Genomic DNA, 27945 nt, shown 5'->3' on the forward strand with positions numbered 1-27945 from the left:
AAAATAATTTTGGATGTAATTTTTTCATATAAGCAAAAGAAAGATGTCCTAGTCTTCTATGTCAAAGCCAAATTATTTCCCGAGCCTTATCTTGACTACTAGCATGATTGGCTTGTCCCATTTCTTTTGTCTATTTCCAGTAACCTCCATATAATGAATTTTGTCTCGCTTAACACTATGGCCAAGAGTCTTTCGGGTGGAAATGTCCTGGAACACACAAAATAAAGGTCAAAAGGTGATGTTATAGTTTAAGGTATTAGTAAGTTATCCTATGGAAAATAAGTTATATTCAAGGGAATGGACAACCAAAACAGAAGTCAAATGAAGATGCTCAGACATGATAAGAGATTCTTTACCAGTGATAGAAGAGGTACTACCATTAGCAGTAGAAATAAATGACTGGGACAAAGGGGAAAAACAATGCAACTGACTAGAGTTATCCTATGATAAGAAACTCCAATGCCAAATATCCAAATATCATCTCTAAAACATGCAGAGAAAATAAAGAGTTTTACCAACAGTACTTGAGCAAGCAACATTGATAGTGGGCTGCAGGGGGCTTGCATCAGAGGTAGTGGTAATTGCTTTACTAGGGAGTTTCTCTCTAGGGCGCTCGGTTAAATTCCACTATTCAGGATAGCCAACAATTTCATAACATCATTCTTTGGTATGTCCTATTTCACCTCAATGGGAGCAAACAAGATTATTTGGCTTACCATGATTATTATTCTTGTAGGGCTTGCTGCTGTTAGATGAAGAATCCTGCCGAGATTGATCATCTAACAATTGCTGAGTTTTCTAGAATGTCCCAAAGGCCTCTCATTGTTTGCCTTTGTTGTTGCTCCTTGCGGACAAATGCATATGTGCTCTCCAACTCAAGCTTCGCCTCCTTACGCAAGATTTCACCACGAACTTGATCAAATCCAGGGTCTGATTCTCGAAGGAAAATATGAACCCTATATCGAGCCATAGTAGAGTGTAACTGAACCATACCTTCAACAGAGTCAGCTTGAGAATTGGTGTAGTGATAAATCTCATCTCCGAAAATTTTTCCAGAAGTGTAGAATAATATGTAGAAATGGGTCTCTTATTTTGAATGGTGGTAAAAGATTTTTGGTTCAACTCAAAAAGCAATGTTCATCTGAGCCATCATAGAATGTTTTTGAAATGGAATTCCATATTTCAAATGTTGTTTGGTAAGCGAATGAATCGTTGCATAAGGTGAGCACTCATAGAATCAATAAGGTGAGCACTTACAACATCAATAAGCCAACTTTTTACGTGCTGGTTATTGGTGACCCAAACATTATATGTTGGATCTTCGGGCTTTGGCTTCTTCGTGGCACCGATGAGATACCCACTCTTATTTAGAGTGTCAATACGTAGTTCTATCAATTGAGATCAAAGTGGATAGTTTTTTTCTATTAAGAATTGTGGTAAGTATGAATGAGGAATTATTGTGTTGAATAATGATATTATGAGGGAAATAAAAAGTAGTGGTGCTTGGGATAGTGAAAGAAATGCGAAGATCATTTGAGAATTACGCTTCAAGTATGAATACAATGTGAGACATATTTTGAAGTCCCTTTGTTGGATTAGTAAACTTTGTGGTGTCATATTAAAAAGTGAAATCTATAGAATAATAATTCATTTGTATTTCTTCTACCTCAATAAAGGTCATTATATTCAAAGTTTGGAGGTTACAAATTAGCCATAAATTAAGGACGAAAATTACAAATAATTCAAAAATTAAAACTCCTAAATCTCTCCACATAATACCTACAATCTCTTCATGTAATGGAACCCCTTAAATTGCTACATAAATTGGTCAATTAAATTAGAGATTAAATCTTTCCATTTATAAAAAATATACAACTCGACAACCACTTTTTCTGTAAATTATACCTCTCATTTTAGAGGAGTCAAATCCATTGACTAATAAAGACATACCATGTGAATCCATACTTAAGATTTATATATATTAAATTATTTACTATAGATATAACATTACATAATTTAAGTAGGCAAAATGATAAGTGAGGTTAACTCAAGCATAATGAATGTGCAACACGCACTCAAGTAGTATTTGCAAATGAGTATAATTTGTCGGGTCAGCTCATTTAACCCTCGCATTTGGCAAGTTGGGTTATAAATACTAACTCACAAACTGTACTAATCTACTACTCGTAGATATGGGTTCTAACAAACGTGTTGGGTTAGGTTGGCCCATTAAGTTTGTCTATGTGTGTGTTTTATATGTCAGGTAATTGGGTTAAATTGCTTAGGGTTTTCTTACCCATTTCTAACCTTAATCCTTTTTCTTGTTGCGGCTGTGACCTTTTCTTCCTACCGCGACCCATCCTTCCTACTACCACCCAATAAGGAAGAACATCACTTACGACCCTTGCTTCCTGTTGTAGACATGCAAAGAGACGGCTACAAGCGTCAAGGGAATGACAATTGTTGGACACAGATGCACCACTGGAGCGAGATTGATTCCAGGTAATAGAATATGTGTGATATTTGAAGTGATACAAGATCAAGTATGATAGTTTCCCGATATAAGATCAGTTTTTTGTTATTTTCTTACCATCTAAATTTTACATATTTTTCTTGTCAAAATTTCCTTATGAGGTCATTTTTCTTTGGTTATTGGCTGGTTGTTGATTCTTTAAATTGAGTATGTTGGTTTTTCTTATCTATTTCAATTCATTTGTATGTATGATTGTATTCTTATAGTTATACAATTGCTTACTAGTATTTGATTGTCTCGTAAAACTATTTTGCAATGTCAGTCCAAAGTTGCAGGACTGACTAAATTTGTACTTGATTAAATTGTTCATTCAACATGAATAAAAATATGTATTCTTAATTGTTCTATTGCCTAATAATATGAAATTGTGCTAATTGACTTGTTTTGTTTTTGGTTTAAAATAGCTTGTCATTTGGTGATAAATGCTTGTTGTTATATAAACTCATTATGTTGTGTATTTTTTGTCATTAACAATGCCATTTGATTTAGTTTATAAGTTTGTCCACATAAATGGTTCTTATTTAATTCATTCATAACTAATTATGAGACTTCATTACTTATCATTTACTCTTGAATTTTTAATATTCTCCCCCTAAGTGTGAGACCCAGGTTTAGTTTGCTCCTCCTTAAATTAAGGTCTCTTTGTGTATTAATAAGGGTTATAAACCAATAATGGCTAGCCTTGACTCTACAGTATGGGTTTGGAAAGCACAAATCTAAGTACCAACCACTACCTCCAAATACTCAGCCTAATCAAACCATTTGCTCTGATGCCTTTACTAGTTCGACACGGAGAGCCCAAAACAGGGGAGACATCCATCAATTTTCTAACAGGAAACCTAAATCATAATAAGGGAATTCAGTGCCATATATCAATTCAAAATCTTAAGCCATTGAGTATCTAGGTCAATCCACTAATATTGTACACACTTAGTCCATTCCCTATAAAAAATGAAACTTCACTACTCATCACTTTTCACTCACACTTGAATTTTCGACGTGAATATTATTGGGTGATGTTATATTAATGATTTTATATCTCTTTAACACATCCCCTCATCCAAGAGCCCTTTGGGCTTGAAGCGTGGATATTACACATGCCCATTTCTTTGTCTTCCTTATGCCGCATATGCCCATTTTTGATTACCTTATACTTACTTAATTCCTTGACAAAGTGGGGGACAGTGAGGATCAAACATGTGACCACTTGGTCACTCCAGCTCTGAAACCATATAAGAACTAATTCAACCCAAAACTTTATGACTTTGGATGATATTACATTAATGGTTTAGCTTGTGCTTACTTAATTGTTAATTCCATCACAAGGTGATGGGCGTGAGAATCGAACACGTGACCATTTGGTCACTCAAACTCTGATACCATGATAAGCATCACTTCAACACAAAATCTTAAAACATTGGATGAGATTATATTAATAATGATTTTATATCTCTCTAACACAATAGGCTTTTCGCCTATACAAGCTTCCCGCTTGCAAATAAATCATGGTACATCAAGGCTAACATCTATTGTTATTAGCATACAATTACCTGATTAAGTCTCACCCCAAAATCAATTTCAAAATCATAGAACATAATATATCAATCATAGGTAAATCACAGCTTCATAAATAACCACACAAATGTTGGAATATTTCTCAAATATTCAACCTTTAAATTTATAACTTCCAAAATGTTTCTTAATTCTATCAAAACGAAATCAAATATTATATAAGCAATATAGTAGTAACATCAGTAATTCCAGAAATTCTATATTTTTCAACATCATTCAAATAATAATGTAAAACCTTTCAAATGTCAAATTATAAGAATATAAATATATCAATTTCGTAATATATTCTAAATTATTTATCAAGTACAGTTAAAATAAACAATTAAGCAAATCGTTGATCTTTGTTTTATGCCACCTTGTTACTTAAAACATTTAAATACCAAACACTTTATTTTTTTATATATAAATAATGAGATTCTATTTTCTCATGTTATGAGAGATAATTATCTTCTACTATAGACACATGATATAGTGGAACCCACTATCTATTAAAAAAAAATGGTGACACGATTTTTAAGGTGAGAACAGTATGAGATAGTTATCTCATGTAAAATGAGATAATGATTTCTCATAAATAATAGATTAACTAATAACAATAAAAATTAATTATAGTTTGGAATTGTAAAACCCCCACTATTTACTTAGATATACACAACGTCGATGGAATAGAGCTCTTAAGATAATTTCCAATCAGTTGCATTACTTGACTTCGTAACATGACCCTGTTGTTACCAACGCTAGTTGTTTCCATTGCCCAGCCACGAGGAAGACTTAGTTTCGCATCAATAGCAGTCAAAACGAGGAGATCCTCCATATAGAAAGGCCATATATAATATCGGTAGATATAGGAATTGAATTCTGCACTCAGTGAACGTTGAAGACTAATCCAATAGAGCAAGAAGGAATATAGACAATACTTTACTTTTCACTTGTCATTGCTTGAAATGATTCAATCGGGTGAAGAGAAAATTTGGTGGCCTTAGTCAATCCAATTTAGAGATGTCAAAACTGCCCACATGAATAACCACTTTCTTTGTAGAGGAAAGGTTCATCTTCGTGGATAATCATAAAGAACCGAACCATAGCTGAGATTTGGAGCTTTGACTTAAAAAGCTAAAACCCAAAGTTATGGAAGAATATGTGGTTCGGGTTGAGAGAGTGAAGTTCTAAATTTTGCGGAAGTCTAAACACATGCGAGGCTGAAATCTTAAGCGCCCTACAATATATAGAAGGTAGTGAAGGTTGGTTGTATCTAGAGGTGGCAAAGTGGTGGCTAGGGGTGAAACTGGGTCGGGCCGGCCTACAGGGGTCTACGGCTCGGCCTACACCAGGCTAGACCTAACCTAGTACATTTTATATAATAGGTCGGGCTCGGGTCTTAAAAAAACCTGTTTAATAAAAAGGCCGTAGGCTCACTTTCAAAAGGCTGGCCTATATTGTACTATTTATTCTAAATAAAATAAAATAGAGTCAGTATGCCTTGAAGAAAAAAAAATATAAATTTAATCAATTGCAATTATATATAACTTAATCATATTCGATTATATTTTAATAGAAATCTTACTTTATTTCTTATATTGGAAGAACCAACATCTCAACATGTTAGATTGTGTATATGAATATATTAAAAGATTTTTGGCAGAGGTTATACTTATTAAAAGTATCATGATGTGTTTGTTGGATTCATGTAGTTATTTTTTTTTTTGATAACATTCATGTAGTTATTTTAATTTACATAGTATGAATTTGTTTGTTGGATCTGATGAAATATATGTTATTTAATTTGAGCATTTTGCTTTTGAAAATGACTTAAATGCATATTGTATTAGTTTTGTTATGATTCATGATTTTGTTTGGACGTTGAAATTATGATTTTTGGTGTAGCAACAGAATTTGAGTACTTTGTAAAGATGATTTATGGTTCTGCTTGAAAGTTAAAAATTAACAGGCTAACGGGTCAAACCAGGCCATTTTTTTTTTCACAAACGGGCCAAACCAGGCTAACAGTTAGACTCATACTAGGCTTGGGCCGGGCCAAATAGAAATTTTTTGACGTAGGCTTGGGCTTTTCGGGGTAAAGTTCGGCTCAGCCCAGCCCACTTTCACCCCTAGTGGTGGCCCATTTCATCCTGCCATCAATTCGTCAAAAAATGAGTTAGTCCATCCCGACTTATTATGAGTTGAAAAACTCGGTCCGCCCCTGTCGCATTTGACGGGTTGGACGGATTGACCTGTTAGCCCGAACTTATTTTATACCGATCCGCCTTAGCCCGCCTATGTCTGCAATCAACTCGCCAAAAAATGAGTCTGCCTTCGTTGTCCCACTTTTGAAATGGATTAAAAAATTTAGTCTGTCCCGCCCCGTTTAGCGAGTGGGGCGGGTCGATCCGCCGAGGTGAGTCCGTTTTTTTGGCTCTAGTTGTATCCGAAGGGATAAGAACTCTAATTGAAGCGATTAATATTCCTGAAAAATAAATTTTATCTTCTATATATATATATAAAAGTATGTAAAATTTATATAAACTTATTTGAGGAGAAAAAAAAGAAATATAAATGTTATATACTTTTATTATAAATTTATTTCTTATAATATGAAAAATAATGAATTTAATATTTAAATTTTTGATACACCGTGAACTTAAGAACAAATAAATTTGCAAAAAATAATTATAATATTTATGTCAGATATGTCTCTATATATCTCCTTATTATGGAAATGGATCCTCTGTCTCTTTCTTCGTTATTATTAATTTGACTCTATTTATTTAATTAGAGAGATATATATAAATTTTTATATAATCAACTAAAATGAAATTTTTATATGAAATTTTAAGACGAGAATACGGAACAGTGATCATTTTGTCACGCTTCACCAAATTATTTATCAGACTGCCACGCCAATAGAAAAATTTACGGAATGCCACGCGGCATAATCCGCTACATTGTGTAGCGAAATACGTGGACAAGATATCATAGTGCACAGTCAGCAACATGACATGTTTCAAGCCAGTAGTAATTTGCTACTCAGTGTAGCGAATTACTCATCCAACAGAACTTTGCCACATCATCTTGCCACATCACTTTGACTCCGTATTTCGCTACACTGTGTAGCGAATTATTCTTCCAATTGAAATGTGCCACATCAGCAATCATAATTCGCTATACAGTGTAACAAATTATGTCACGTGATATTCCGAAAATTTTTACTGTTGACGTGGCAGTCTGATAAATAATTTAATGAAGTGTGACACTTTGATCACTGTTTTTGAGATACACTCCCTCTATTATTGTCTAGATAAAATCATGCTGACGTTGCACTTGTGTAAGCATTTCGACATACATTGCTGGGATTTGGATCTTTCTACCATATCTATATAAAAGATTCTCTTGTCAGAATAACTTTGTTTGCTATATTTGGAAGGGACGTACGGCTTTTCCAAAAGCTGTCTATTTTTTATTTATTTTTTAGATTTTTCTAAAAGGATGACTTGATTGCACCTTCCCCCTAAAAAAACCCAACAGCACATGCTGGGTGGGACCTCATTTTTTTACAAAATTATTTTGAATAATTATCCTTCATGATATCATACTAATCTTTTTTTTCTTTTTTTCTTTTGAAAACCCATACTAATGCTTTTATTATATCCATCAAGGTCATGTGCCATCATCATACTGTTTTTTTTTTAGTAGTCTATTACCATACTGTTTAAGCATTGAGACATCAACATTTCACGACTAAGGCTGTCAGCATTTGTTGGGTGGAACCTCATATTTTGGAGCAGGAATTTAGTGATCCCGATCCCTTTTAAATTGGTGGGATCGAGGGAAAAAAAATGTGGAAAGAAAAAAAAATTGATCCAAATATCATATTTTTAGTGGAGGATCACCAAAGTCCGGATCATATTAATTTTTTATCATATTTTGAGAATAGTAACCATAAAGTCGTTTTTTCAAAAAAAAATTTCCCCAATAATAGATTTTATTAAAATATCACGCAGCCAAACTTGTCACAATAGGGAAATTAATTCTCTGGTCTCACCTCTCAACTTTTTTTTTCTCTCTCTGTCTCCGCCGGCGGAGTCGGGCTCAAATTTAAGTTTGGGTCAAAAAATTATGTGCATTTATTTTTCTTAGTTTTTAGTTAGTTCATATCATAATATATTTAAAATTGGGAATGGTCCGTTTACAAATTTTTTTGCAAATTTTTTCAAATTATACTATATACTCTCAGAAATACATAATGTAACTTAGTATACTTTCAGGAGTACATAGTGTAATTTGTAAATAAAAATTTTGTAAATATAATCCTCCTCACTTAAATTATATTAAATACAGAGCACCTGAGCAAGCAATACCAAGAAGAATTATAATTTTATTAACTAATTTTTAATTTTACTAAAAATATTTTTTTATACAAGTGGAAATTGAACACATAACCCAATACAACTTACCCAAATCTCTTACCAAAAATATTTTAAGCTTTAGATATGGCAATTTATAAATTGTAGCGCGGTCCAAATTATAATTTTAACCCGGGCCAAATTGTATATAATTATATTTATATATAATAAGTATAATTTGTTAAAATTTAGCCCGGGGCCGAGGCCACACCCACAATACATGTGGCTCTGCCATTATCTCTCTCTCTCCTTTCTCCTCCCTATTCTCTCTAGGCGGACCACAAGATCCAAGAGCACTGAATTTTATCTCCTACAATATATAGCAAGTTTGGTGTGCTTATATGTCACCTTTATGGTGGCTATTTAACTTGCTATAAGATGTGGCGAGTTAGGTGATCAAAGTATCAGTATGCTTTGAGTAAAAGCAAGACACATGACAGTTTCTTCCTAACTCACTACCAGTCTACCATATATAGCAAAATAGATGCACACATAAAATAAATAGTCGTTGGGCCACGTGTCAGGCAAGGACATACTCGCTACTCTAGGTAGCGAGTATAGTCCAACAGCTAAAAGAAAAATAGCCGATGGACAGCCCCTGTATATACCCCCACCTCCACTTCCCATTCCCCACGCTCTTTTCTCTCTTTCTCTCTAGAATTTCATCTTTATCTATTGCAAGGTCTTAATTTTATCTCTCACACAATGTTCTTTAATATTTTTAATAGATTGTTGACTGCATACAAGATTCTCGAATGTCTATTAGAAATAAGACAGATTCCATATTTTTGTGTTATATACATCCGAATCAATGCCAAAAACCACGATCAGTTGTCAAGATTCTCCCTAGAAACAATGACATGCAATTGGCAGCACATAATTGTTGCCATCAACTGTTGTAGCAATCAATAGTGTTCCCTAGTATTTCCTATATAAGTAAGTACCATCTATCTGTATAACTGATTTGCAATAATTAAAAGCATCACAACACTGTTTAAATATCCAAAAGACCCTATCGAACACTTTGCAAGATGGATCGAGGCATCTATCAACAAAATCATCATATAGATCCAGCTTATAAAACGACCCTGTTGAAAATTACAACATATAATCCAACCACCTTGGTAGGAACCGTAAGACTCATAGCAATCCCCGTAAACTTTAACAATTGTCTTTTGTTTTGCCTTCCACGCCTTCTTGTAAGATATATGAAACCCAAGATTTGTTGATATCCTTTCCTGAATTAGAGCAATTTTAACACTGGGCTCCGACCTTATCATTTTTGTCAGTGGTCAAACAATAATGTATTAATAACAGTGTAAGGACATTAATAAAATGGGCGGCTATTTGACATATCTATGATCATTGAACAAATGATATTTGAGTCCAGCTACTTGTGGTCTTGAGAAAGAGGTTGACTAACACATGTATGTTCATTATTCCATTTGCCGATAACTCATTCAGTGCCACCTTTTTTTACGTATTTCTTCATCCTCCATAGACAACTGTCATTGTGATTTTCACAAACCATTATCAACCTTTTGGTATCACTCTTTTCTACAATGGTTGTGCGACACTCCACTATACAAAATTATTTCATTGCCATTTGCACATCTTACTTGCTCTCAAATAGCTGGTGAATATATAGCTCTTGACCCATTTGTCAGTTAGGTACTTGGCCCCCTTCCAAGTCAGGCAACTCCTAATCTGGGTGTGCCCAATTAATATTCATATAATGGGGTACTGTTTGAGACCAAAATAGTACATTATCGTCTCCTGTATAATCACATATGCATAGCAATCTATCAACTGTGTCGTGAACAATTGCATTTATTAAAATTTCAACCATTAAGGTTACTAATTTGCCATTGGCAGGTCTTGCATTCCTACTATGCCAGGTGAAGGCATCAGATGACACACTGTGATAGACAAACATAAATCGAAATCACCATTGACGTCGGTATCCTATGAGTCGCTGTCCGAAACAACACCTTAATCCACCTATTCATCGGAACTGTCCGTACGCCACGCAAATTATACATGTTGTGGGCTCGAACTATTTCTGCAGACATTAGTGGGGGTAGGGGAAGGGACACATACCTATCTTCAGAATTCACCAACAGCTCCTTGCTAATGTCGATGAAGTGAATGGAAAAGAGGGAACACTGACTGCTAGATTGTCCATTAGAGCCTACTTACGCATACAGTTCAATAAACGTGGAGTCTGGATCATTTTGAAATGCATCCACTACTAACACGACATCTTCATCCTCAACAATCTCCACAGTAACCTAACTCTCTTTACCTGAGGCTCATCTAGCAGTCAACCAAGACAGAGATTGACCACATTGTAATATCAACTTCTTGTATATTGTCTTGTTTAGGTAATTATAACTGCATTGGGGTCATGCAGAACATTTTTGTATCTCCTTCAAAAACTTGACCATTGGTTCAAAATATCTTCTCCCATTATAATATACAATGGCAATTAAATCATTGCTACTGTCACTCATTATGTAAAAATTAAAATAAAAATATAAAAGGAAGAATAACATTACCAATAAAATAACAACTTAGAGGGATTTATAAAATGAGTAGAGAGCTGCATGATATCTGGAAAATGAGGGTGAGTTTATATAGAAATAAATTTGCTTCCCTTAACAACAAATATGACATGTGGTTGACACAACTGAACTCGCCGTCAGAGGTAGCGAGTTTGGGAGAGACTGTCACGTGTCATGCTTTTTCTAAAACAACCATACTTGCTGTCAGGGATAACGAGTAAATGACACCTACTTTGCTATATCAGATAACGAGTTAGGGAGAGGTTGTGATGTGTCTTACTTTTTCTCATAGCAGACTAATATTTTGACCACCTATCTCAGTACATCATATAGGAAGTTAGATGGCCACCATAAAAGTGACACATAGGCACACCAAACTTACTACTTGTTGTAGCGAGTTTGGCAGCGTAACATTTTCATAAAATCTATTGTTCATATGGTCACTGTTCCCATGTTTTGTTGCACTTGGAACATATTCAAGAGTGTTACTCTTATCCTAATTAAGTATAGATTGACAGTTTTTCTTTTTCTTTTTTCGTGAATTCTATATTTAAAAAATTATAATATATGAATGTAATGATATTATCAACGGTAATGAAATATAAACAAAGACAATGTTATTATTTTCCTGTGTTAGTAACATCTAATATTTAAAGCATAATATTCGTACATACAAAAATGAAAATACTATAATTCAATAAAACTTATATATTTAAAAAAAATTATCATTCTAAGACAGTTCCAGTATCATTTTCACAGAAACTTTAAATTGTTAAAAAAAAAAAATTAATTCTTGATATGATACCTTGTTATATATCTTAAAAATTAGAAAATTCCAAACCTCGCATAAATTATAGAGGGTGTTACAAGAGGTATACTTATTAATGGGATAGCTAACACTTGCATTAAGATTAAGTTCATATATATTTTATAATACTTGTATTTGATCTTAGTGAATATCAAGAAGAAGGCCCAATGATCGTGGCATGGGGTACAATACTACCTTGATTATTCTGGGGAAGCTCTTTAGTTGATGGTACTGTTAATACGAGTTCTTTTAAGGCACCTTCATGAACATTTTAGGGAGGCTCTTCATTTGAAAGTGTTAATACAAGTTTTTCTATAAGGCACCTTCATTCTCGATAAACCTGACATAGTAGGTTGATCAATTCAGGTTTAAATGAATTAAAGTTTTCTTCTATGGCCTACAGTTCTACAAACTTGGCTTCACCCCTTAAGACTCCATTATCTCCTCGAGAAGACTCATCCTCTTCACATGAGTTCTCCCCCTAAAAAGGTGAACTGAAAACTCCCCTTTTAGAGTAAAAGTTCGGTCTCCCAAAAAACTCTATCTAAGGTGACATGCATCTACTTAGCTTGAGGTCCATAAAACTCATAGCCCTTCTACGATATCCAACAAAAACATATCATTTTTTGCATAAGGGTTCGATTTACTCTGTAAGGCTTTGGGAATATGTACATATATCGTACACACAAACACTCCAAGTTTGAGGTTTGACAAATTAAGATAGAGCTATAAGAGACTGCAACTTGTGTTATTAGAGTTTTGGAGTCAATAAGTAGGGAAGATACCTAGTTGAAAATGCAAACATAAAATTTAAATATCTCTCTGAAGTAAAATCATGGGATGCATGTCCATGTCCATTATTCCAAAGAGGTACACATACTACTTCCATACTTTACCTATTCTTCCTTTCTATCAGGCCATTTTGTTCTAATGTGTATGTATAAAAAGTATGGTTTTGGATTTCCAACTGGCTAAACACCCTTCAAATGAAGGATTAATGAATTCCATAGCATTTTCAGACCACCAAATTGGAATTTGCCATTGATATTGGGTATGCACCATGTAATAGAATTCATTGAATGTTGTACATGCATCACTCTTTTTTATGGAGCAAATACACCAATGTAAATCTAGTGCATTCATAATTGAAACTTGAAAGCAACAAAATAATAGGCTTATGAAATAGATTAAATCTTGCTAGGCCCTCAGAAATATAATATATAACAATAAAAGGTTCTGAGATCAATGGCTTTTCATTAGTCATGTAAATCACATTTGCTGTATGTTGTGACTTCTCTTCTCGGGTTGCTCGAATGTATCCTAGTATGTATTATTGATTTGCCCTTAAATGTTCTTCCTTGGTTTCTGTGAAAATCTTACCAATCTGAATATTAGATTATCTCATCATACCATTGTTGTTCTGAGTGCCCTGTTTTACCATAATGACTACAAATATAATTGTTAGATTTTTTTCTTTTTACTGTGAATTATGTGTTGTAAATGGGATGATGGAGTTTGGATTCAAGGGTGGTTGTGTTGGATTCGTCATAGAGGAGTTTTGGTCTTGGTTTGCCATTTATGTTTGGCTCTAATGCCAAGTAAAATTAGAAGGGTTCGTGATGAATCATATTTGATATTTTTTTTCTTCTATCATGAGATGAATATCTCTAAGTAATAATTGTCAGAGATACTTATGCTATTGAGGTAATATATTAATAAAAAGTAATAGATTATTCTCACTAATTGTTGATCCCTATAATCATGGTATTTCTTAATCTTAGTAGTTGACCAAATCTCTCACTAATTGTGGTCCTTATAATCATGGTCTCTCATAATCTTGGGAATTGAACAGTTATGCCTACAATGATATATACAACTCACAATAATTCATAATATATTGTCAAAAGCTTTGTATATGCAAATTTTCCCTCCAAAATATTATTAGATAGATTTGATAGGAATATGTGAAAATAAAATTTTGCATCACTGAAATATTGACTAAAGCTCCAAAGTTATATCATGAAAATTTTAGCGATACATATTTTGGCCATACAAAAATCTTATCTAATTTCTTAAAGAACAACGACTCATTTGGTGGTCAGATAGAATAAGATGCACTATTATACTACATTCTTTATCTATTATTGGATAAGCCAACATAGTATAATAAGCTTATCTCGTCGTTACATTTTATCTTATGCATGTTGGGTGTAAATAGATTGGGTTGGATTAGGCTATGTTTTAAAGAGGTCAAACCTAATCTATATTTAAAAAAATAAAAACTTAGACCTAGACTTGTTAGCCTGTTTAAACCTATTAAATATTTAATAATTAAAAAAATAATTCAAATAATATTACATTATTATTCAAATCATTAAAATAATAATTTATTTAAAATAAATAATATGATATAAACCAACCTGTAGATTTATAGACTCGACATGTAAAAAAAAGTCTATGACCTACTTCCTAAATAAGTTTATTTTTTAGATTTACCCCTGACCTATTTGACCATATATAATAGGCAAAGTCTAACCTGATGTAGGTTGAGTTGTAGGCCCCTATTAGGCCGGCTGATCCATTTACATCCCTACGACTATGGCATGATAAGTTGTCCTAAGGCAACTTAGGTTATAATTGAACAGGATAACATAAGAAATATTGTAATACTCCTATTTCAAATGTAGCCCTTTGCTTCTCTTATAAGAACTTTATTGAAATATGAAAGTCAACCCTTGCCACTGGCCAATCCCACAACCACCATTGTCTCAACCACTGCTATCATCCTCGACTAACTACTAGAGCTGGCAAAATGGACTCGGCTCGGCGGGCCAACCCGCCAAACGGGGTGGGACAGGCTGAGTTTTTCAACCCATCTCAAAAACAGGGCGGGGTGGGGCGGGCTCATTTTTGGCTGGTTGATGGCGGGCATAGGCGAGCCGAGGTGGGTCAGTGTAAAATAGGCTCGGACTGGCGGGCTAACCCGCCAAACGGGACAGGACGGGTTGAGTTTTTCAGTCCACTTTCAAAAGCGGGGCGGGCTGGCTCATTTTTTGGCAGGGCGGGACGGGCCGCCCACTTTGCCACCTATAACTACCACCACCACGACGATCATCGGGCACTAGCCATGGCCAACAAAAGAGCACTAAATTTGAGTCATGACAAATTAAATTTTAAAAACTTATTATAAGTTACATTTAAAATTTAGTATAATTTTGAATAAAATGTGAGGAGAGATCTTTTGACTCCTATGTAACACTAAAAAATCATATTTCATATCTCAACCGTTTATTTTCGTCCATCTAATAGCTATAATTTATTTAGAGTTAATAATTAATTAAATAATATAATTTCATAAACTATAACTGATAAATAGACGAAATCACATAAAAAGTAAGATTTCTTTCATAAAATATTTATGAGATTAATACTTGTCTTTTTAACTACTGTATAGTTGTATCATTACAGTTAAAACTACTGTATTTTATGGTGAGAGAAATAGTTATACAATAAAAATTATGATAGTAGAAAATGAGAATTTTTTTAATTTGAATATTAAATCAAAAATAATAATTTTAATTAAAATGACTATGTTTAAAAGGATAAATATTTTTTTTTGGGAAAAGTTCACTAATGTTGTGGTTTTTTTATCACACATCCCTGTGATTTGCAAAAGGGTATGTTTTTTTATCACATATGCCCACGTGCTTATTTATTTTTTACAAATCACATGGTCATATGTGATAAAAAAAACCACAGGGACATAGGTAATTATAAAGCAAAACTTTTTCCTTTTTTTTTTTTAGTAAATACCCTTTTCGGTCCTTAACAAGTTTTACGATGTCTTCTTTAGTCCCTAGCAAATAAAAAGGCTATTCGTGGTCCTAAGAAATTTAAATTGGACCCATTTTAGTCATTTTGAAGGATTAATGTGGGTCTTTTTTGAATTTGTGAGGGACTACAATTTCAACTAAATGAGTCCGTTTTGAATTTCTTAGAACCACGAATAGTCTTTTTATTTGCCAGAGACTAAAGCTGGGATCGTGAAATTTGGTGAGAATAAAAAAAATATTTACTTTTTTTTTTTTTCAGTATTTGTATTATAAAATTCAAAATAGTAATAGAAATGCCGTGCGAAAGAAGTGGCGTTCAGTATTGCTACCGCCTATTTCTCTGTCCTGTCTCAGCGTCTCTTTCGTGTTCTCTCCCTCTGTTGATCGTTCGCATTGCGTATGCCTGTAAGTGTAGCCATCCAAAATGCACACACACACACACACGCGCACACTCTTTTCTTTTTTCTTCCCAGTTCATGATCATAACTTCATTGCACGTCTTGGTTTGGTTTTGAACTTTCTATGCAATTTTAGAGCTTTTTGGGTTATTGTGTTAAACCCCATTTCATCAATTTTGAAATTTTGAACTGGGTTTGTTTTATCTTTCTCTGCTACTTCCAACTCACATGTTTCTTCGCAGGAAATGACAGTGATGATGATGATTTGATATACATTCGTCAAGTTTCTAATAATAAGTTTCTTTTCTATTTTCTTTTTCCTTTTCAAGCGAAAGTAACTACTCCACTTCGAGCATTTTCAAAACCCTAGACCCATACGGAGATAGTTCTCTCAGCACCATTTTCACTATTTCCAAGACTCAAACTTTAAAATCTTAGTTTAAGGAATAACTTTCTTACCTCTTGAATCAAGCTTGTTGGTTAAAAAGAGTGTTTTTCTACTGTTCATTGTTTCATGAATGGTTCTTGTGAATTGGAATGGGGTCCGGTGATCGTTTTGTTGTAATGGTGTAAAAAAAAACTTGCTTTGTACGTTTCCATTTTGCTATTGCCAATTTGTTCTCTGTTTATTAATTTTTTCTTTCTTTCTTTCTTTCTGATATTGCATTGAATACTGTGTTTCATGGTCGGAATGAATGCTTAAATTAAGTTCGCATTCAATTTCACTATTGCATTTGTGTGAACAAAAATAAAATAAAAATCCTATTGTATTATCCGAAACCTGAATATATAAGTCTATTGAGATGCATTATAAGTAAATTGATAACTTACATTTCTTTATGCTTTCAATTTTCCCTAGATTATCAATGAATTAACGTTTCTCCTCTCTTGCCAGGTTGGGGTCAATGAAGAAAACACAAACTTCTCATTTCAGTGGGACTCTGCCCTTCTCTTCAAATTCTGTGGTTACTGTACGTAGCAGAAATTTGAAGAAGAATGAACTCGGTGGTGTCATATTTGGGTGCAAGAACTCTACAATAAAAGAATGTCTATCCAAACAACTCTTTGGTCAGTCTTTTTCATCTCATTGCTCTTCTTTTTTTCTTTTTTTTTCCCCTTATAAATATCATTTTGGATAGCTATTAGTATGAGACTAAAAACACTAAAATGATAATGATATTCATCATTTTGAAATTGACATTGTTCTATTCCCATACAAGTCTCCACTCTGTGGCATGGAAACACTTTCATCTTTACATGAACTTATTGCTTAAAATTTTTGTTATGGATACCATAAAATCATTGGCATTGCCAATAAAGTTGTAATGTTTCAGGCATTATGGTGACTTTTGCTTATTTTGAAGGTGAGGGTTGTTGTCTCCAGCTCATGGAAACTTTTATCTGTTTTAACAGGCTTACCAGCTCATCACTTCTCTTATGTGAAGAATATTGAACCTGGGTTGCCTCTGTTTCTGTTTAACTATAGCAACAGGAAGCTTCATGGAATTTTTGCGGCCGCTAGCAAGGGGAAAATGTCTATAGACCCTTATGCATGGACAATGGATGGTGCAGTGAGAACAGAATATCCTGCACAGGTATCACTTGCTTGCATACTATAATTGATAAGGTTCTATTCAAGACAATTGTGGTAATGATTCATGAAAAGGCTCTTTTGTTCATACCTTTCTGTTATTAATGTTTAAGGTGCAAATTCATGTCCGACTTCAGTGCCACCCACTGTCCGAAGAAAAATTTAGACATGTCATTGCAGACAACTACCACAAATATAACCATTTCTGGTTTGAGCTAGACCATGGACAAACAAGCAAATTGATTACCTTATTAGAATCCTTAGCAATTGCCCCTGGTAATTCTGACATACGGAATACAACGATGTGGATAAATGTATCTCAATCTCTTCCATCACTTGAAATGCCAAGGGAAGGTGAAGCATTTAAAATGCTTGAATCAGAGATAGAGCATTTAACTCACTTTAGTACAAAATCAGATTCAACTGAAAATGATTTTTTGTTTGATGGATACATCCAGCCATTGGATACTCCAGTAGTTGAGAATGAAGTAAACCAGGATGAGAAGAACCTCATATTCATGAAACTAAAGGAATTGGCTCTGAACTGTGAAAATGAAGATCTCTCCTTGGCGAACAATGTACATGATACTCCTGATTTGAATAACATCGGCTTTGTGGAAGAAGGTTCTTTCGAGGCACCAGCTGGTTTAGACAAGAAGGAAGAGAGTCCGAGTCCTCCATTTGAGTGTCAATATGACATACCTCAGGTGGTTGAGCATGTTTGATGGAAAATGTTAAATGTGATATATTAATTTTGTATGCAAGCAACTAACTTGTAATGCATTTATAGTTGGTGCAAGCAGTCAAAGAACTGACGGATTTCAAGAAAATACAAACCGAGAGGAATTTTTACCTGGAGCAGAAGCTGGTACTCTTTGCATTGTTGTAGATGCTATCTAAAATTTCTCCTATTTCTCAATTATTTCTCCATCCCTAACATCTGTAAGTGTATTTCGGACATGCATTAAAATGTACAAGGTCATCATCATAGAAATTGATCAAATATGTGGAACTTTTCAATCCGCCATATTTGTAGGTTCTTGTTTTGGAGTTATCCTCATATAGAGTTTTAAACTTCTGTTACTGTTTGAATTTCACAAATATGCAGATCACCAGCTGGTATGCTTGTCTCATTACATTTGGTTCCGTAATTTAAAACTTCCTTTTTAATATACCTATTTTTACTAAGTTTTGGTTCCCCTGCTGTGACTGCAGTGATGCAGTGGGAGAGTGAAATAAATAAAACAAGATGGGTCCAATAATTTAACTATAAATAACTCACATTTTCTGGTTCTTTCTCCCTCCCGAATGCAGCGTGTTGCAATCCCTAGTTTTCAGCATCTAGAATGTTTTATTTTTCCTCCTTAATCTTAGGAGTTTGTTTCGTTATTTGTTATTTAAATTCCTAGGATTAGTTTGTTTCTGATATTTTTCCTGTTTAGTTAAAATAGGATTCAGTTTTCTAGTTTTATCTCTTTCCCTGATTATAGGGATTTGTTGCACTGGAATATTTCTGGTGTCTATTTATTGTACGTTTTTTTCTTTTAGTTTTAATGGAAAAACTGGTTCCATCATTCAAACTTTCTATATGGTATCAGAGCTTGATTTTTAAGGGACTGATCCACCCATGGCTACCAATGTGCCACTCTTTGGCACCATGAGAGCCTACCAAACTACTTCTTCCAATACCACCGGTACAAATACCACTCCAACAACAACCCCACTCAATGTTTCAGCATCAAACCAAACCAACAACAACTCAGCAGCTGTCATTACCAACGATAGTCCAGCATTAGTCATCACTGGTCATCGATTCAATGGAGACAATTATTTGTTGTGGTCACGCAGCGTTCGTATGTTCATTGGAGGCCGTGGCAAGGGAGATCATCTCACCGGTACGGGTGATGCTGCTCCTCTGGAAACCAGTCATCCACAATACAAGAAGTGGTCCATTGAAAATAACCTTGTGATGTCTTGGTTGTTGAATTCCATGGTGCCTGAAATAGCTGAAACATACATGTTGTGCTCCACAGCCAAGGAAATTTGGGATGGCGTGAAGGAAGCCTTCTCTAAGGAAGATAACACAGCTGCCTTGTTTCACATCAAGGGGATTCTTCGTGATCTCAAACAGGAGGACAAGGATGTCACCAGCTATTATAATTCACTCCTAAAATTCTGGCAACAATTGGATCTTTATGATCAACATGAATGGACTACTCCAGCCGATACTCTTCAGTATAAGAAAATTGTTGAACAAGACCGCACCTACAACCTTCTTTTGGGACTCAATCCAATCTATGATGGAGCTCGCAGCCGCATCATGGCCACTCGCCCTCTGCCATCCTTGCGAGAAGTTTTTTCTGAATTAAAGTGGGAAGAAAGCCGCAAAGTTTTGACCAATAGCATCCCAAAAGTTGATGCACCTTTGGAAGCAGCAGCCTTTGTCTCTAGACCCAACAATGCAGACTCCAGACCTAGGCGAAATGGTAAGCTCTGGTGTGACCATTGCAACAGAACTGGGCATATTCGGGATACATGCTGGAAAATCCATGGCAAGCCAGCTGATTGGAAGCCAAGACAAAACAGAGACTTTAATCATGTTGCTGCAGTTGTAGAAGATGTTCCGCAAGCAAAATCCGAAGGCCATACATTTACAAGGGAACAAGTGATAGCCATACAACGCATGCTGCAAGATTGCAATAAGGACAAATCTAATCCCTCATCTGATAGTCATCAATCAGGTACATTCCATACAGCTCTCCAATCCGATCTTGATAAATGTGATTCCTGGATGGTAGATTCTGGGGCTACAGATCATATGACTGGTAATTCCTCTCTTCTTTCTGAATACTTTCCCATTTTCGAGGCAAAATCAGTAAAAACAGCAAATGGAGGCTTAGCCAAGGTTCACGGAATTGGTGTTGTTCACCTATCGTCAACCATATCTTTAACTGGAGTTCTCTACGTTCCATCTCTTACCTGCAATTTAATTTCTATTACCAAATTGACCAAGGATTTAAAGTGCACAGTCAAATTTACCCACGTTGATTGTATTTTTCAGGATTTGGCATCGGGGAGGACGATTGGCAGTGCTAGGGTCTCTAATGGTTTATATCAACTTTACACAGCCGCGGTTATGAAGACTCAAGACAGCACATTTGCAGCAACTAGCAATTTGAATAAGGCTCTTTTATGGCATTTTAGATTAGGGCATCCAAACTTTCAATATATGAAAAAGATGTACCCTTCTTTATTTAATGAGAATTCGAATTTTCCTTCATGTGATATATGTCAACTTGCAAAACAAACTCGGTCTCGTTATCCCTTACAAATGCATGTTCCTTCTAAACCATTTGCCATTATCCACAGTGATGTGTGGGGACCTGCAACTGTTAAAAGCCTTACGGGTGCTCGTTGGTTTGTCACATTTATTGATGATCATACTCGAATGACATGGGTGTACCTATTAGCCAATAAATCTGAAGTCACATCCACCTTTAAAGTCTTTCACAAAATGATCCTTGCCCAATTTCAAACCCAAATCCTTACCCTTAGATCTGACAATGCACGTGATTATTTTAACTTGGACCTTTCAGCTTACCTAAAAGACCATGGCATCATCCACCAGAGCTCTTGTGTCAATACCCCACAACAAAACGGTGTATCTGAGAGAAAAAATCGCCATTTACTTGAAGTTGCTCGTAGCCTACTCTTTGCCTCAAATACATCCAAAAATTATTGGGGGAAAGCTATTCTTACAGCCACTTACCTTATCAACCGCATGCCATCTCGGGTATTACACTTCTCCTCACCTTACCAAACACTCCTCACTGCATTCCCTTCATTGACCTTAACCCCAAATCTCCCACCAAAAATTTTTGGTTGCACCGTGTTCATTCATAACTCTCAAGGTGGTAAATTGGATCCTCGGGCTCTTAAGGGCATCTTTCTTGGCTATTCCCCTACTCAGAAGGGGTATAAATGCTTCAGTCCAACCACACATCGATTCTACATTACTAAAGATGTCACCTTTTTTGAACATCAGCCTTATTTTTCCCAAACCGCCATTCAGGGGGAGATCCCTAATTCCAAGGAATGGTTGTTTGTGACTAATACTCCAGAAAACTCTGCTTCAACAGCCCCTACACCGGTCTTAGGTGAATCTCAGGAAAATGACACTTCATCTAATGGCTTATCCTCTTCCAGCCCGCTCCAGAAACCGCCTGAACAGCAGCCCCTGCAAGTCTACACGCGACGGCCCAAATACAGAACAGCTTCTGAGATGCTTGAACATGTTGACAAACAGATTACCTTGGCTCCTGGTCCAACTGAAGAAACCATTAGTCCTGCACTTGACCAAACTGAATCCTTGCTGCCAAGTTCTGATGATGCTCTGCACATGCCAATTGCACTTCGTAAGGGGGTAAGGACATGTACAAGTCATTCCATCTGTAATTTTATATCCTATGCTAATCTTTCCTCCAGGATGCAGCATCTAGTCAAGAACATTGACAAGGAAACCATTCCTACATCCTACTTTGAGGCATCTAAGACTACTGAATGGTGTTCTGCTATCCAGGATGAATTGCATGCACTCAAAAAAAATGGCACTTGGGAGATAGTTACCTTACCACAAGGAAAATCAGTGGTTGGCTGTAAGTGGATTTTTACCATCAAATATAATGAAGATGGGAGTATTAATCGCCATAAAGCAAGACTTGTGGCCAAAGGATTCACTCAGACACAGGGCATTGATTACCAGGAAACCTTTGCTCCAGTAGCAAAATTTAATTCAATTAAAATTCTTTTGTCCATTGCTGCTTGCCTAGATTGGCCCCTTTGGCAAATGGATGTGAAGAATGCATTCTTAAATGGTGACTTAGAAGAAGAGGTTTACATGGAAATTCCCCAAGGAGTGGAAGATGGTCAAGGATCTCGAAAGGTATGTAGATTATTAAAATCCCTTTATGGTTTGAAGCAATCTCCAAGGGCTTGGTTTGATAAGTTTACTGCAGTTGTCAAAAATCAAGGGTACTCCCAATGTCAAACTGATCATACTATGTTTGTTAAAACTGCACCTCATCAGAAAATTACAATATTAATTGTCTATGTTGATGATATTGTGATTACTGGTAATTGGGAGGATGAGATAAAGCAATTAAAGGAGACGTTAGCTCACAAATTTGAGGTCAAGGACCTTGGAAAATTACGATATTTTCTTGGAATGGAAGTGGCAAGAACTAAGGAAGGAATTTTAGTTTCTCAAAGAAAATATACTCTTGATCTGCTGAATGAAACAGGGATGTTGGGATGTAAACCTTCTGATACACCAATGGAGGCGAACTACAAGATAGGACTCAAACAAGAATGTGCTTCGGTAGACACTGAGAGATATCAAAGACTAGTTGGAAAACTCATTTATTTAGCCCACACTAGGCCTGATATTAGTTTCCCTGTGAGTGTGGTCAGTCAATTTATGAACAGCCCAAATGAAGAGCACTTGGAAGCCGTCTACAGAATCCTACGATACTTAAAGATGACTCCTGGTAAAGGATTGTTCTTCAAGAAAAATTCCAGCCGTGATATTGTGATTTACACGGACGCTGATTGGGCAGGATCCATTATCGATCGAAGATCAACCACAGGCTATTGCTCATATGTGTGGGGAAATTTGGTCACTTGGAGGAGTAAAAAACAGTCTGTGGTAGCCAGAAGCAGTGCTGAAGCCGAATACAGGGCATTGTCCTTAGGCACTTGTGAGGGAATGTGGATTTTAAGAGTCCTAAAGGAGCTACACCTCGAATACAAGGATCCTATGAAGATTTTCTGTGATAACATGGCCACCATTGGAATTGTCAATAATCCAATCCATCATGACCGTACCAAGCATGTTGAACTTGATAGAAATTTCATCAAGGAAAAAATTGATGCAAATATTATTGATCTAAGTCACATTTCCACAGGGTCCCAGATTGCTGATATCTTAACCAAGTCTTTATCAAGAATTAAATTTGAAGGACTAATTTCCAAGCTGGGAATGCTGGACATCTACCACCCAGCTTGAGGGGGAGTGTTGCAATCCCTAGTTTTCAGCATCTAGAATGTTTTATTTTTCCTCCTTAATCTTAGGAGTTTGTTTCGTTATTTGTTATTTAAATTCCTAGGATTAGTTTGTTTCTGATATTTTTCCTGTTTAGTTAAAATAGGATTCAGTTTTCTAGTTTTATCTCTTTCCCTGATTATAGGGATTTGTTGCACTGGAATATTTCTGGTGTCTATTTATTGTACGTTTTTTTCTTTTAGTTTTAATGGAAAAACTGGTTCCATCATTCAAACTTTCTATACAGCGAGTGCTGGAGATCCAAACCATGTAGTTCTTTCATCTTAACTTATATTGTTCTTTCTCTTCAAAGTATTTTTTATTTTTTTTCTAAAGTCTTGTGGAAGTAAAATAAGGGGGCGAATCGGAGCAGTGGTAAAACTGTTCCTTCATGACTGAAAGATGTTCGAATCCAGGAAACAGCCTCTTTGCAATTATGCAAGGGTAAGGCTGCGTACAAGGATTTCCTCGCCCCACACTCGCTAGTCGGGTTTAACGGGGAGTGGTTTTTTTTTTTTTTTTTTGTGGAAGTAAAATGAAGACAATATAAGTTAAAATTTAGAAGTATTTATGTATGGCTGGCTAAGGGAAGAAAAAAAAAATCGAAATACATTGAAGAATGGCTAAGAAGCTTGTATTGGTTATTTGAGAAGTTCAACTAGAATTAAAAGCCCGGGAATTGTAAATGGCTGTAATGACATGTAGGTTAGAGATAATTTGAATGACATTAATCTGAGTGATGTTGAAATCAGAATCATCTTTTAGAAATACTCTTGGTATCTTTAATTGCACTCATTTTCTATTTTTCATATCATATATGATAGAGCCTTCTCTCAAATTATTATTGGCTTTTTTTTCTTTGCCATTTAGATGGGGGCAGAATTGGAAATTCAGCATCTAAAAGATCGTTGTACAATGTTAGAATCAGCATGTAATATTCCTCTGACATATGTTGAGAAGACAGTAATCAACTCATCTACTGAGCTGCATTTAGACCCCAGAGATTCATTATTTTTAATAGGAGGCTTTGATGGAGAATCATGGTTAGCAACTATGGATTTGTATTGTACTTCTCAGAATGCGATCAAATCTCTCAAGTCTATGAGCTTAGTTCGTTCACATGCTTCAGTTGTAGATTTGAATGGGGATATTTATGTTTTGGGGGGTGGAAATGGTCATGTTTGGTATGACACAGGTATGAGATCTTGCTGTGGTTCTCACATTGTTATTTTTTAAGCTGAGATGAAGTTTTTGTTAACCTTTTTATCTTCTATTTGTGTAGTTGAATCATACAATCCAGTTCTTGACAACTGGACCTTGTGCCCCTCTTTGAACCAGAAGAAAGGAAGCTTGTCTGGAGCTGCTTTGAACAACAACATATTTGCTGTTGGTGGTGGTGACGAAGATGACTGCTTTTCAGATGTTGAGATGCTAGATTTAGACATTGGACGATGGATCCCTACACGTTCAATGCTAGAAAAGGTAAAGTGGGACTATCAAATGGTAAATATTTCAGGTCTTGATTGGGATTTGAGAGGGATAATTATGTATAACTGCAAAACAAAATGAGGGCTTGTGTGATTCTTCTGGCTTAAGCTTCTTAGCATGCCAACTGGAAATCAATATTTTGTTGGATGTTGCTTCTTTCCATTTACATTTTACTTTTCTCGTTTATGTTTTTACATGAGGTGACTATGTAGGTAGGTCTAAGATGTTATAAGGGCAGCTTATATCATGATATAGTCCATATGCTTGCACTTTATATATTATAGTCAACCTTGTGCTTTTAATACTTCTATGTATTAGTTACTTCTAGGATGTGATTTTGCAGCTCTGCCTCATCTGAATCTCTTCTTCTCACGTTAGAGAGTAAATAATTAATGATCATTTGGATCACTTGCACCGGGGTTTGCCCTTTATCATTTCGATCATTTCTTTGAAAAGCATACAAAATTAGTGGACTTATTGCTTGAATACTCTTTTATATTTCCAGAGATTTGCTCTTGCTGCAGTGGAACTCAATGGTGTGCTTTATGCTACTGGTGGATATGATGGAAAGGATTATTTAAAGTAAGATATATAACTTGATTTCCATTCAATTGATCCATATCTATAATTAAAACCCATATCATGCAAAAATGGTTGATCTAGACTTTTTTATTATTTTTTATAACTATACTTATTTCTGTACTTATGTGAGTGACACTTCCTCATAACTGCAGGTCTGCTGAAAGATTTGATCCCAGGGAACATTCTTGGACCAAAATACAAAACATGAATACAAAGCGGAGCTGCCACTCATTGGTTGTTCTAAATGAAAAATTGTGAGTTCAACTCCTTTTCTACTCCTTGATAGCCTTTAATTTTCATTTTATTGATGAAGTAGTAATTCAGACTTGCACAAGTGTCCTGTGAGTGTTTTCTTGTTTATGTGTAGCACTTAACTATGCTAATTTTATTCTGTTTCAAATTATCCTCCCCGGACAATCTGTGAGACCACATCTAAATTCGATGATTTGCAAAGAATGAAGGAAAAATCGGGCGGAATGTCATAAGGGGCTCATTTTCTACTTAAAAGTTACCCAAAGTAACTTTTTAAAATCTAAAGTTGTTTTCTAGAACCATTTGGTAATCATTTGGAGAGCTCTCAAGTTATCTGTAGACCACTTTGGACAAAAATTCTGTGGTCATTAACGGGGTAAAAATTGTTTAGATAAAGTACTGCTATTCTAGTGAGAGACTTAACTTTTCTGTCACTTTCTGTGCTTGACTGATACATGTTTCGCTTGAACTCCTTCATTCACTGCCTAGGTATGCTCTGGGGGGCTTTGATGCAAGCGCAATGGTTCCAAGTGTTGAAGTGTTTGATCCTCGTCTTGGGGTATGGATGATGGGGGAACCAATGAATCATCCTCGGGGTTATTTTGCGGCTGCAGTGGTCAAGGATTCCATTTATGTGATTGGGGGAGTTAAAGTTGGTCAGAACATTGTAGAAACAGTAAGTACATCTATTAGCAGTAATCTTTTGCATTTGGTGATACATTTAGGACTAGCCTTATGTTTATAATTTATAATTATATGTCTATATTTAAAAAATATATATATTACAGGTTGAGAATTATAAAGAAGGTCAGGGATGGAGGGAAACTTGGACAACAGCAGTTGTCAAGAGGGGTTTCATGTCAGCTATTGCCTGCACTCATCAGTGACAGAAGGTTGTTCTGTGGTTATGTAGACGCTCTTCTTTCTCATAGCCATTGCTTTTTGTGAAGTCATAGGATAAAGATATATTTTTGCATGATCCAAAATAGTGCTTTATATTGGCATTGGTTTTGGATTTACTTCAATGCCATTCATTAGGGTTAGTTTCACAGAGCGATTGCTGTTAAGATGTCTGTCTGTTTGATATAAAAGCTGTGCAGAGTTAGTTTGTGCATAAAGGATTTAGAATGACGTTAACATTGTATATGAAGTGACCCTTTTCATTTTCGATCAACTTAAATCTGAAACTGTTAATGTTGTTTGCAGTTTTCTAATTCAAAAGAGAAGGTTTATGGTAATGACTATGACAATAACAGTGAATCACCCTCTGATTCTAGGAGCAAAATACTCTAATTGGAAAGTCAAATATAATTATTTCCATAATCAAACAGGATGCAAGTTGAATGAACCTAATTTGTAGAATTAATAGTCCAGGTAGTGTACTACTCTAATATAGACATCTACTGAATAAACCATATAACTATATGTAATACTCGAAGAAACTCTAATGATATTACTTAATTTTTTAAGATTCTTGGATATGTGCTCAGAGGCTGTTATGCATAGCTTGGAATCCTCGTTGTCAAGCCCCTCTATAATAAAATATAATCAAACTTTCTTCAAGGGTTGGGCTTGTTCATCGTTGGAGGAATGAAGAAAGGAAAAACGTTGAAAAGCCTATCTAGTTATATAGTATATGCCACTGAAATATTGATCTCACTTACACTACAACTGATAAAAAGCTGTGAAATGATATGGCACATGTCTATAACTATCACAAGTCATTGTGCTTACATTATCATAATTGAGCATTGATTTTCTATACATAATCTTGTCTTAAATTCATAACCTTCATGGGGGGCAGTATCATAATGGTCTTACTGA

The 27945-nt window shown here is 35.3% G+C and overlaps 1 protein-coding gene across 1 annotated transcript; it reads left to right on the forward strand.

The window, feature by feature from the left end:
- Positions 1 to 2422: 2422 nt before the first annotated feature.
- On the forward strand, positions 2423 to 27008 carry LOC133305881 (uncharacterized). Its single transcript, XM_061506123.1, has 11 exons — positions 2423 to 2502; positions 17004 to 17176; positions 17522 to 17703; positions 17813 to 18406; positions 18490 to 18567; positions 24670 to 24994; positions 25082 to 25281; positions 25793 to 25869; positions 26022 to 26123; positions 26611 to 26797; positions 26910 to 27008. The coding sequence occupies exons 1-11, from the start codon at positions 2423 to 2425 to the stop codon at positions 27006 to 27008; spliced, it is 2097 nt and encodes a 698-aa protein (XP_061362107.1).
- The last annotated feature ends 937 nt before the right edge of the window (positions 27009 to 27945 follow it).

Source organism: Gastrolobium bilobum, unplaced genomic scaffold, assembly GCF_033153095.1.
Source record: "Gastrolobium bilobum isolate Gb01-03AN ecotype WA unplaced genomic scaffold, APGP_CSIRO_Gbil_v1 utg12810, whole genome shotgun sequence".
In the NCBI taxonomy this organism is placed as follows: domain Eukaryota; kingdom Viridiplantae; phylum Streptophyta; class Magnoliopsida; order Fabales; family Fabaceae; genus Gastrolobium; species Gastrolobium bilobum.

Coding starts and splice junctions, on each gene's coding strand:
- LOC133305881 (XM_061506123.1), top strand. CDS start 2,423: ATGCAAAGAGACGGCTACAAGCGTCAAGGGAATGACAATTGTTGGACA. Junction 24,995..25,081: donor TCATGTTTGGTATGACACAG/GTATGAGATCTT, acceptor CTATTTGTGTAG/TTGAATCATACAATCCAGTT. Junction 25,870..26,021: donor GATGGAAAGGATTATTTAAA/GTAAGATATATA, acceptor TCATAACTGCAG/GTCTGCTGAAAGATTTGATC.